General features: G+C 39.5%; 1 protein-coding gene across 5 annotated transcripts in view; it reads right to left on the minus strand.

Annotated features, from left to right (window-relative positions):
* The window catches only part of SCN8A (sodium voltage-gated channel alpha subunit 8), a 165,207-nt gene that overhangs the window by 98,328 nt on the left and 53,605 nt on the right, over positions 1 to 13,274 (minus strand). For all 5 annotated transcript variants that reach the window (XM_075591650.1, XM_075591645.1, XM_075591649.1 and 2 more), the window contains exons 3-5: positions 7,985 to 8,104; positions 3,774 to 3,862; positions 2,048 to 2,176 (exon numbers count right to left, since the gene is read on the minus strand). In XM_075591650.1, coding sequence (XP_075447765.1) covers positions 2,048 to 2,176; positions 3,774 to 3,862; positions 7,985 to 8,104 — 338 coding nt within the window. The remainder of the gene's footprint in view (positions 1 to 2,047; positions 2,177 to 3,773; positions 3,863 to 7,984; positions 8,105 to 13,274) is intronic.

Raw genomic sequence — 13,274 nt, forward strand, 5'->3', positions numbered from 1 at the left:
GCCCAACATTAAACCACTTTGCTACGGGAAGACTCTGAAAAGCATTACAGAACAGAGCAATGTGATCTTGATCCGTCCAAGAAAAGGACTAAAGGCAGATTGAAAAAATGTGGGGGGGGCGGGGGGTTTGTGGGGTGAGGTGTTTAAGAGCTATAGTACTGGGAGTGTAATTAAATGTTTTGGAATCTAAACTCAAGAAGAAAGTATATTTAAGTTGCATTTTCAATTGAAATGTTACTATGAGGAATATTTAGCACAAATGAAATACAGTATGATTTTTTAATACGTACATGAAGCCTTTCAAAGTCATACAAGAACATCTTTACAATTCATATCCTATCAAGTATATTAACATAGCATATTACTGAAAAAGTAGAACCACTGAAGTTTATACAAATCACATGTAAACATGAGGTTTATAAATTAAATAATTTCGGAAACATTACATTTTTGAAATGTTTGTTTTATTGTTGAGTGGCTTTTAATAGTTAATGTGCTCAATAATGCTGCTTCTTGCTTTAGTTCAACTATCACTGACATTATTAACTACGCTGACAGAACATGCTTGGTAGTACTAAGAAAAATAGTGAATTTAACACAATACAAGTTACAGTAATGGGCAAGGTTTAGAACCGTTTACGGCCAATTTATAATGCATTAACTCCAAACATACTAGTTGAATATCTCATCTCAGTAACATGCATTCTCATAGGAGTTATTACAATACATTATCATTGAGTAGGTGAATTAGGAATAGTTTAAGTAAAATAAATCTGTTGCTTACAAGCTTAAGGCAATTCAACACCATGTGACTAAATGGCTAAATGCAGTTATTTGTTGAATTGAATCCAAGCTTATTTATGAAGCAATAAGCTTTTTGTGCGGTCTTACCTGGAGAAACATATAATGTAATAATTACACTAGTATTCTTCAAAGATAAGAAATTCTTGTCCCGCAAATTGAGACTTCAGTTGAGTAGCACCTAAGTGCAATGTTTGAAAGGCATAAACAAAAGCTCCACATACAATACTCAATCACACCTAAAATGTTACGCATGTATTATTGAAGATAATTGTATATAAACTAAAGAATATTGTGCTTTGTGCACAGACACTTGATCTTCTGTCTTATCAACAGTATACAGTGTACATGGCAGCTGACTAGTGAGAAGTGGCCTGCGGACAGCAAGGTTTCCAGCTAGCATTAAGGGGAATTCAAACCTATTATGTTCGAAAGTTCGATGTTATTTTTACATGTAGTGATGGATAAAATAGGTCGTTAATTATACTTTACATGTAGAAAAGTTATTTTTTTTGTTGAGGTGCGGAGGGTGGGGTTTAAAAACACAGTTTAAGTAATAATGTTTGCGGGGTAAGGGTACAGATGTATCAAGCCTAATAGTGTTCGGTGACGCTGCCGCACACAGTTGAGGGCCCGTGGTCCCGCAGGATTAAGGCTGCAAGGGGTCCCATTCAGAAACATGGACCCCATGCAGCTCCATCGTGGTTAGAGACTGTCTGCGGTGCTGCAGACTTTTGCTTGTTCATCTGCGGTACCAAGGACAGTAAGTTTTGCTCCATCTATATGGTCTTGTCATTGGAAACAGGGAGACCAAGACAGCTACAATGTAATTATGTTTCATATGGATTGCTCAAACTATCCATCTCATTTTGGAATAAACCAATAAAGGGTTTATCCAAACATTAATTCTGGATGGTATGTTATCTTTACATATTTTTTCACCATTCATTGGGCTATAATGAATGCCTTCTACATTGTAATAATATATTGGACTAACTGGGACTGCATCTGTAAATATATATGTAGTAAATGTGGTATAACACCGTTTAATGGTTACAAACCAATACAATATGTATGGTATTTTTGTAAAATAAAAGCATAAATAAGTTTTGCATAATTTTTACAATAGAAAAGATCCCATCACAAACAATATTAAAATATTTGGAATTTGGATCTCGTTAGCATGTGTGTTGCAAGTATAATTATAACTATAAACGGAGTTTAGATACAATTTTAGAAAACTTACGCCATCATAATAACGCTGAAATCCAGCCAGTTCCATGGGTCCCGCAAAAATGTAAAGCTGTCTATGCAAAAGCCTCTTGCAATCATTTTCACAAGTGATTCAAACGTATAAATACCAGTGAAAGTGTACCTATCATAATATTTGAAATAAATTAGAAAAAAAGAAATATTTTATTTGCAAAATACGTAACAAATCACATTATACCATTATCTAAATTATATATCCCAATTTAAAAAAATGGTCTTTTGCTTCCTCTGCAAAAGATAACATGTCGTTTCACACTCAGCACAAATGTACAGTATTCTACCATGCAGCCTATCCACCTTTTACATTACAGCACATCGGAGACATTTCACACTTGTAATCCCTTCTTTCTCCTTCATAACCCACAGGTGGGAGAGGGGGAGAGGGAGAGAAGGAGAGGGGGAGAGGGGGAGAGGGAGACGGGGAGAGAGAGAGACGGGAGAGAGAGAGACGGGAGAGAGAGAGACGGGAGAGAGAGACGGGGAGAGAGAGAGAAACGGGGAGAGAGAAACAGGGGAGAGAGAAACAGGGGAGAGAGTGAGAGAAACAGGGGAGAGAGAGAAACAGGGGGGAGGGAGAGAGAGAAACAGGGGAGGGAGGCAAGAGGAGGGGAAGAGAAAGAAGGAGGAGTGAGAGGGAAGAGAGAGAAGGGGGAGTGAGAGGGAAGAGAGAGAAGGGGGAGTGAGGGGAAGAGCGAGAGAAGGGGAGGGGAAGAGCGAGAGGGGAGGGAAAGAGAGGGAAGGGGAGGGAAAGAGAGAGAAGGGGAGGGAAAGAGAGAGAAGGGGAGGGAAAGAGAGGGAATGGGAGGGGAAGAGAGGGAAGGGGAGGGGAAGAGAGGAAAGGGGAGGGAGAACGGGAGGAGAGAGAAAAGGGACAGAGGGTGGGGGTGTGCGTGAGAGAGAAAGGGGAGGGGGAGAGGGGGAGAAGGGGAGGGGGGGAGGGAGGAGGGGGGAGAGGGGGAGAGAGAGAGAAACAGGGGAGAGAGGGAGAAACAGGGGAGGGAGAGAAACAGGGGGAGGGAGAGAAACAGGGGGAGGGAGAGAAACAGGGGGAGGGAGAGAAACAGGGGGAGGGAGAGAAACAGGGGGAGGGAGAGAAACAGGGGGAGGGAGAGAAACAGGGGAGGGAGGAAAGAGGAGGGGAAGGGAGAGAAACAGGGGAGGGAGGAAAGAGGAGGGGAAGAGAAAGAAGGAGGAGTGAGGGGAAGAGAGAGAAGGGGGAGTGAGGGGAAGAGCGAGAGAAGGGGAGGGGAAGAGCGAGAGGGGAGGGAAAGAGAGGGAAGGGGAGGGGAAGAGAGGGAAGGGGAGGGGAAGAGAGGGAAGGGGAGGGGAAGAGAGGGAAGGGGAGGGAGAACGGGATGAGAGAGAAAAGGGACAGAGGGTGGGGGTGTGCGTGAGAGAGAAAGGGGGGAGGATAGACAGAGAGAAAGGGAGGTAATTACAAAATATTGACAATAACAGGATTGTTTTGCCTTGGTTCTTTAAAAAAAAAAAGTGGGGGTTGGTGGAACTTGCCTCAGGTGCAAAAATACCTACTTCCTCCTCTGCCCACATGCAATGATCTTCAATTTGTGCTACCAATGTAAAATGTGCATAATCTTAAAACATTTTGCAGCAAATTAATTGTTACCTCGTCTACTACTTAAAACAAGAATATACAAGCATTGAGAAATTGAATGAAAGTAAGAAGAAGCAATACTTACTCCACTTGCTTAGACCAATCTGGGGGATTACTAAAAGTCATGAATACGCAGTTGGTCAAAATAGTTAACATGATGATCATGCTAAATACTGTATATGGGTGTCAAGGAGACGTACAATATTTTTTGGAAAAGTAGTCAGTCTGCCAAATAAAGTTCAACATAGAAAAAAAGACATACAGTACTTAACGATCTATAACAAAAAAACAGATCATAACTAGTAAAGATAGATAAATACAGTAAGTGGCACAAAATCCAACAATAGTAATCTAAAAAAAAGTGAGGGGACAGGTCACAAAACAACAATAAAAACAAGTTCTTGTATCAAAAAATGTATTTGTATTACACATATACATTGACCAAATAATTTGACCATTAGAAAAAAATATTATAATGTAATACAGCAAGCATATACAGAAAACATGTGAAACATACAAAGAAAAACAACATAATATCAAATAATACCAGGCTGACACAAAGCAATAAAAGACTCGACATTTTGGGCTAAAAATTGCCATTTATCAAGAGCCTTGCATATCTCACTTTTTTAGATGCCAAATAAAGTTAAACACAAGTCTAATTTGTTTACCATCTATTTTCAGAACAATTGTTTTTCAACATTAATTATATTTTCATTTGGTGCATAGTTTGAATTGAAATAATTTTACATGCTTTCTACAGTTTCAGATACAATTGCTGATATGTCTTCAACAATGCAGCAATGCCTGAAGCTCCAAGCTTTTGGCCAGGAGTCTAAGCGTGTTGCGGGATATATCCCACCCAATATGGCAGTAACTACTATGGACTTTAATGGCAGCTACAGCAAAATGGATTTAAAACTTCTCCCCTGCAAAAAAACAACAACCAACCATGTTCTGCAAGCATACAGCCCAACAGTGGGCACAAACATCAGAACACTGAATATCTCCAATATATTCAAAAGCCCTAAAGCACACAAATGATTTTTAAGCAAGGATATGATCAAAATATTTTTGTAGCTCCAGTATGTTTGAAATACTGTGTATTGTGTCATGTGCATTTATAAATGCATTGATGAACAGAGGTATAAATACAGTGATCCTGCAAGTGATTAACCCTGAAGCAAATCAACAATGAAAAGATCTGCGAGCCCTGTCATATTTTATCCATAATAAATCTTATGATATATTGCTGAATGTAGGCAAAAATTGGATCTTTCTTACCTTTATCATATGAATTTATGTAATATTATTAGATTATTGCATGTGTTGGGTTACTGGCAATAGGGACTTGATTTGTCCAATTGCCTACATTCATTTTCCCTGCAACCTACAGTATGAAAATGCATTTGATCGGTCAGCTGACTGTAAGCCTGCATGGTTGCCTCGTCATCTACGGGTGCCAAATTTTTGGGACTTCAAGGCTAAATCTGACATTAAGACACTTAGAGAAGTTTACTAAAGTTTGTGGACTAAATCTACGTGAAGGCCTGTGAAAAATGCTGCTTGAATGCATTTGAGGTGGAAAGTAAAGTTTGCTCCCTTCTTTCAGCTCTCTGCAGGGTATTTCTCAGTCAACCTACAGTATTGCTGCTGCAGCAGAAAAAAATAAAATGTATTGATGGATCTCTAGGAAGAAATTGCATGGCATAGAAGAACCTTTGGAGCTCAAAGAATGAAATGAGATAGAAATTACAGTAGCTTTCCAATTTATGTTTAATGCATCAAAAAGATGTATGATAAAAGGTCCATATTTACCACGTGCTATTCCACAGGACATTTTGGTTTGAGAATCCCACCGTGCCACTCCGGCATCAAATGCCATGCGAATCAATGGCAGTTAACGCCACATCGGGGTGCAATGCACTCCGCACCAGTGCTTAGTAAATACTGGCGTTCATGGCCCATTCACTTAAATGGACTATAATGTGTCTTGTGGAACAGCACTGCTTATTAAATATGGCCCATAATGTGCTGTGCAAATGAGGCCACACTAGCATATTGCATGCTATTGACTATCACTGTTTTATTTGTACTTTTCGCTATGCAGTGGAGGACATACAAAAGGACACATACAATTGTTAGTGTACGTCTCCTGACATGGTCTACCATAATGTGGTTGCAGGCTTCATATGTTTTGGCCATAAGATTGAACTAAATAACCCCTATAGTATGTATAAGAAAAAGCAGAAATTAACTAAATAATTTGCCATATCCACTGAAACAGCCCTCACTAAAATAACTAATGTCCTCTATGCTGCCAAAGACAAAGGTCATTACACTCTGCTCATCTTACTCGACCTATCTGCAGGATTTGATACTGTGGACCTCTCTTCCCCTTCACATTCTCCATACTCTTGGTATTCGCAACAAAGCTCTATCCTGGATTGCCTTTTACCTCTCCCATCGTACGTTCAGTGTCTTTTGCCAACACCTCCTCCTTTATTGATCTCAGTGGGGGTAACCCAGAGCTCTGTCCTGGGACCTCTCCTCTTTTCTCTTTACACACTCTCTCTAGGTGACCTAATCACATCTCTCGGGTTCAAATATCACAACTATGCTGACGACACAAATGTACTTTTCACTTTTCAAAATGTGATTTTGTCACAGGCTGTGGCGCCGGATCTTCTTTCCTTTCTATACTGCATACACGGAAGGCTGCACGCCTGGAACCGGAGCACAGAGGAGAGCAGGACCGAGGTCTTTAAGTGAGCTTACATAGGTAAGGTTTTCCTTCCCAGCTCTGACCTCTCTTTGGTCCGTTTACACTTCCCTGCTCCATTCTAAGTAACCTATTTGACACACAAGTGTGCTGGTATTCATGGCCAGAGCGCAGGACAGACTTTCTTCTTGCAAAGTTTCTGAATGTCTCTCAGCTATATCATCCTGGATGGCCCTGCGCCGACTTAAACTTAACATGGCAAAAACAGAGCTCCTCATATTTCATCCCAAACCTGGCCCTATTACCTCCTTCCACATTACTGTTCGAAGTACTATCATTCACCCAGTAGCACAAGCACGCTGCCTAGGGGTCACACTCGACGACTCTTTCATTCAAAAGGTATCTAAAACCTGTCACTTTTTCCTCCGCAATATTACAAAGATACGCCCTTTCCTCTGTTGCTCAACTGCTAAAAACCTGACACAGGCCCTCAATCTCTCCCGTCTCGATTACTGTAACCTCCTGCTGTCCCGCCTTCCTGCCTCTCACCTGTCTCCCCTACAATCTATCCTAAACGCTGCTGCCAGAATCACTCTACTCTTTCCTAAATCTGTCTCCGCATCTCCCCTCCTGAAATCCCTCTCCTGGCTTCCGATCAAATCCCGCATCTCGCACTCAATTCTCCTCCTCACTTTTAAAGCTTTACACTCCTCTGCCCCTCCTTACATCTCAGCCCTAATTTCTCGCTATGCACCATCCCGACTCTTGCATTCTGCTCAAGAATGTCTTCTCTCTACCCCCTATGTATCTAAAGCCCTCTCCCGCCTCAAACCTTTCTCACTGACTGACACGCACCTCTGGAATGCCCTTCCCCCTCAATATCCAACTAGCACCCTCTCTATCCACCTTAAAACACACCCTGTTAACGAAGTATACGAGTAGCTCCGTGGCTGATATTATACACCTCATACATAAACCTTGGCCCCTTGCGGATGCACTTACCAGAACGCCCTCCTACCAACCAATTAGATTGGAAGCTCTACGGAGCAGGGACTCCTTTTCCTAAATGTTACTTTAATGTCTGGAACACTTATTCCCATAATCTGTTATTTGTAGTTATTTGTTATTTATACGATTGTCACGTGTATTACTGCTGTGAAGCGCTGTGTACATTAATGGCGCTATATAAAGACATACATACATATTGGATGTGCATTGGGACTTCTTTGTTTACAGTTGTATATCTGTAAATATGACATATGCTACATTAGCCTGTATAACAGCAACACAATTGCATACAGTATACAAATGCAATGTAATACTTGCAGATGAAAAGGGCATCTGAATCTCTACTTGTGCATAATACAGGTACAGTAATTTGTTTCCCAATTAAAGTTACACTGACTATAATATACTAAAAATGAAACGGACACTGCAACAACAGAGCAACAGTTTTTCTACAGAAAGGATTTATACAGTATGTCAGAGTCCCAAATAGTTCCTTATTGCTTGTGTGTTAACAGAAGATAAAAACCATTATACTGAGAGCATATATTTCAATACAAAAAAGGATATGAATGTATCAAAATTTTAATAGCGAATTTCCTAAATGGATTAAAAGGACTTATAATATACATGGCAGGCGTGGCACTAAATCTGAAGATTGTTTTTCCTCGGTTTAGGACTATAAAGGTCTGTGGAGAAAAAGAGAGAAAGGTTAGAGATTGCAAAATGTTTAAATCAAGCAGAAAGAAGACACTTTTCAGTTAGTAGATGTTGCACTTTTTACATATTATAGACCATGAACACTTTTTTTTCTTTAAATAAAAAAAATCTAAATTACAATGTCAAAATTATTTTATGGACAAGGGAAAACACGGCATTAAATATCTGTAGGAAAAAAAACACAGGCAAGCACACCTTAAACTTGTTAAGCTATAGAACAGGGAATTCACCAGGTGCCCATAAGGGGTATTCTGAGCTTTATCTTGCTTTAACGGCTATTCAACTCATTGGCAGTTAACGTGAGATGTAGCCCCAATAACTCTGATCAAAGCTTTGTGATCCCAGCCATAATACATGGTGCACAGTGAGGAATAACAGGACGTGCGTCAGAGCAGAAGCCCCTTCCATCACAACCCCAAACCCAGACCCACCTCACCATATATTTCTGTCAAATGTTACTGGGTATGTGACAATCTATAAACAAAAGACAGAGAACACCAACGCGACATCCAACATGACAATTCATAGTTAAATACTTATTGATTCTTTTCTCATAAGTGAGTGTCACTTAGTTAAATTCTTTGGCCAAAGCATTTGTAAGCTTGCAGACCACATCAAGGTGTGCCCCTTTTTCTGCAAGTCCTGAGATGCAGCTGTGAATGACTGGTCTATTTAGACTACTCCCTCCTAGTAGAGGTTCAGACAATGTTTGCAGAAACAGTGTTAGGACTTGCAGAAAAAAAGTGCACACCTTGACGTGGTCTGCAAGCTTACAAATGCTTTAGCCAAAGAATTTAACTAAGTGGCCATCACTTATGAGAAAAGAACAGATAAGTATTTAACTATATGAATTGTCATGTTGGATTGGGGTTCTCGGTCTTTTGTTCCCCCCTATATTGGGTATAATTTTACATTTGTGACCCAGCCGGCTTTAAGCACAAGGGTAAGAGACTATTTTTGTTCTCTCGTTACTTCTTTGGGGTCCCATGGCCAAGTATTTGTTTACACTTCACAGATTCACTAATACTTCCATAAAAGTTAACCATACAGCAAACAAACAGAAATACACGAGAGTTTAAAAAAAAAAAAAACAACAATGGAAACTTATAAAAGTGCAAAGTTTACTCTTGTGTAGCTCTTCCTAAGGATTCTATTTAAAAGCTAAAACATTCTTCACCTTCGACATAGCAATGATCATACCAAGAGGCTCCTTTTTTATATAGCGATCCTTTTGAGAGAAGCACCACTTGGTAGAGAAGAACAATAGAATGTAAGAAATTAAAGGTACTAAATGACGTGCTTTTCAAAATAGTTTATGAAATGAAGGAATTGAGGTTTTAAATTGTATGACTCATCTAGAACTCGCGGAATGTCGTATTTTCATCCATGGTAGTTGCCAACTATTTAAAAACAGGAGCGATTGCCAGAGGAATAGTTTTGCTCTATTACAAACCATAAACACAAAAATATATAATCTAATTTTGTATCTTATGCTCAAATACATGAACCAACTGGCCCTTGTTTACATAATCCTGAATCACATGGGGTTTTATATTGTGGTGTTTGAATTACCAGTAGTACCAAAAACACTCCAAGCTTCCCGTCAGGTTGCTTATTTTTCCTATTCGTAATGGTTGATATTTAGGTCAAGCGTGTTTGAAATATACAGTATGTTATGTGCGTATAGACCATAATAAAGTAATTAGATTGTAAGCTCCTCGGAGCAGGGACTCCTCTTCCTAAATGTTACGTTTATGTCTGAAGCACTTATTCCCATGACCTGTTATTTATATTATTTGTTATTTATATGATTACCACGTGTATTACTACTGTGAAGCGCTATGTACATTAATGGCGCTATACAAATAAAGACATACAATACAATCAACAGGCACTCCAGAATATCTTCCAAAAAGTTAATTTATTCAGCTACATCATATCAAGTTAGGACGATTGGACACGCGTTTTGATTCCAGACAAGTTGTCCGTGAGAACAGTCCTGGCAGGGACCGAAACGTGTGGCCTACAGCCCTAACTGTATATGATGTAACTGAATAAAGGAACGTTTTTTGAAGATGCTTGAGTGCCTGCTGATGGGTTTATTGGTTTCCAAGACCTGTGTTTTGCCAGCAAAAATGATAAGTTTCACTGTATAGCAGACCATAGGAATGGGATATGCATGCGACAAAGCATTAAGATAGATTCTCCCACTTCAAAACCACTATCGTTATCCAAAAATCAATGCTACTAGTTTTAAAAGTTGAGCAGTTTGTTTGGTGGAGAAACCTCACCTACCTCCCAGAAAAAAAAACACACTGCATAATATGGGTCACACTTCCAAATTCTCCAAGCACTTTCATTTGCTCCCAACATTCTGATTGTACTTGGTGCCTACATTCCACTGCAAAGTCTCATAGGGTGGGTGGCCTCTCTCTCTAGGTATATGACAAGGGCATCTTGCTTGCTCTTCATGGCCCGCATTCCTTTCTCCAGAATATGGAAGACTCCTTCATTCATTCCTCAATGATTCACCACAGGGCTGGCATTCTCCCATAGTGTCATTCATTCACTGCAGGGCTGGCGTTCTCACTAACATCTGTTCAGTGGACGTTCTTCTTTATCACGCATCTAAGTGTAGGCTTGCATTTTCACACTTCGTTGTCCAAGCTCAAGTTTTTGTTTTCCCTATTCACAAAGTTTCAGATGATCTATCCATCTCACTTATTTAGAATAGACTCTGCACCTTTCTTTTCTACTCTTACTATACTACTCTTTTCCCCGTTCTGCTCATCTATGATCTGGAAGACAGGGAACTTATAAACATTAAGTGTTCTAACTTGGAACAATGAAATCCATACAGGCATACCCCGCATTAACGTACGCAATGGGTACAGAGCATGTATGTAAAGCGAAAATGTAATCTTTTTTCCACTTATCGTTACTTCGGTACAGGTAGAGAGTCGGTATTTCTGTTCAGGATGTGCTGACAGGCGCATGCGCGAGCTGCAGTTTGCCTATACGGACACAGAGGTATGCTGCTATTGAAAATATGTCCTTACTCGCGAGTGTACTTAAAATGAGTGTCCTTAAACCGGGGTATGCCTGTACATTAGCTGTGGTGTAGACCATCTGGGTCACCAATATAGAAATACTGTAGTACCTCAACCAAAAGAACACAAAATATGTATGTTTTTCTCTGAAATTATTCAAAAGTGCACACTGTGCATCTCTATTTCCTGTAAAGCTTAAAGGAAGAGTCAGCAAAGCAGAAAAAAAAAAAAGGAAAGAAAATCAATAACTTTTTTTTTGCTGACATAACACGTGCAGAGGCAAGAGACCAGCATATCCCTAATTTATACACCGCAAAATGGCTTGGCTTTAACACGACACTAGGCTGCATAGTTTTCTTGCAAATAGGAACTCCAAACCTCTCAAACAAGTGCAAAGCAGCACAGACTCTCTTAATTATATCACATTAAATCTGTAATTGAGCATGAAGGTATCTTTCCCGTCCTCCCCATTCCTTAATTTGCTCACATTTATCTTTAGTGGAAAAAGTAATGCACAATCCTCATTACTGCATAACAACCACATATGCACATCAAAAAGGCTTATTGTTCAGCAGATTATGAACAATTGCAACACTAATACTGCACTACATTAGTTTCCATATTTTTCAAGTCACCGTTGTACTGCTTAATGTTCAACAGTCATCACAAAATGTTATAGCCTCCCAATTATCAGTGTTTTAATCTACAAACCACAAGATGCAAGATGTATATATAGATTTCTGCACATGTATACACATACATAGACATGTACACACTATTGAACCATATTGAAAATGAAAACAATATGATACACAGCCAAGTACATGAACCAACCACAATATATGACAACTGTAAATCAAGGCTCAAGTACCACTAGTTGAAAAGTGTCCAGATGATGTACTGAAAGATAGTTATCCGGGTGGCCAAAAGTGATTCCCATTGAATACTTAAGAAAACCATAGTGATGTCAGGAATGACCACGCAAGAATCTATATCCAATTCACAGCAAATTCAGGGAAATTAAGAACAGAATAAAAAGTACACGCCAAAACAAAAGTGGAAGTTGCATTCACAGGATCCATGTTATTTCATGTGATTATTCACAAGGGTTTTACCAAGTGAAATAATGCGGATATTATTTGTAATGTTATATTATAAACCAGAGAGCTGGTTCAAGATTAATTTGTTTGATAAGCATTAAATTGCCAACTGGAGAAGGAGCTCAAATCACAAAAAGACATTCACTGGTATCCAAGATCTGGGAGCATTCAAATACCCTGGTCTGAATGTGTATTGTAAATGGAATGTACTTTAATAGATACTTGATTTGCTGTTGATTTTTATTTTCAGTTTTTGTATTACTTAATGGCCACATTAGTTATTTTAGTATTAACATCCTCACGTGCTTAGAAAAGTGTTTTTTCAACAGGGGTCCCAAGGAAACTTTGGGTTCCCCGGGCATCCCTAAAGGATTCCCTGTACCATATACCGAAGAAGTTACAATGCATCCGATTTCAGAGGCACTAGTAGAGAGGGTTGGGGTTCCTTAAAATGCATCTGATCTCAGACATGCTATTAGAGAGTTGTAGTTCCGCAGAATGTCACAATATAATTATAGGGTTTGTTAACCAAATTTTTTTTTTAAACTACTGGCTTAGTGACTTCCCCTGACAAGTGTGCATGCACAATGAACAGGTAGGGTGTCAGGGAAAAAAAATAAACACAGAGCGCACCAAAAGGTGAAGAATGGTATATTGAGCACTACAAAATAAAGCACATATGAACTTACATGTATAATGTCAGCAATTCAGTAGATTTTAGAAAGATCTGTCCACGCTTCCCACTTTTAGATCCAGAAAGGGTAAGAGACGAGTTAATCTTGGAACAGTGTATCCCGCACGTTGGGATCAGCTATTTCTCAGCGTTGACCTACCACTTTGGGATTTTTAAATCCCGTATGTTGCAGTCAGACGCGCCTCATTTCCAAAACTTCTGATCCTTAACTCACGTATGGCAGCAAAAAATACTCTGTACCACAACGCGTTTCACACACAAGTGCTTCTTCAGGCAGCAATTTACTTCACCCATA

The sequence above is a fragment of the Ascaphus truei genome, chromosome 3 (assembly GCF_040206685.1).
Source record: "Ascaphus truei isolate aAscTru1 chromosome 3, aAscTru1.hap1, whole genome shotgun sequence".
NCBI classification, from domain to species: domain Eukaryota; kingdom Metazoa; phylum Chordata; class Amphibia; order Anura; family Ascaphidae; genus Ascaphus; species Ascaphus truei.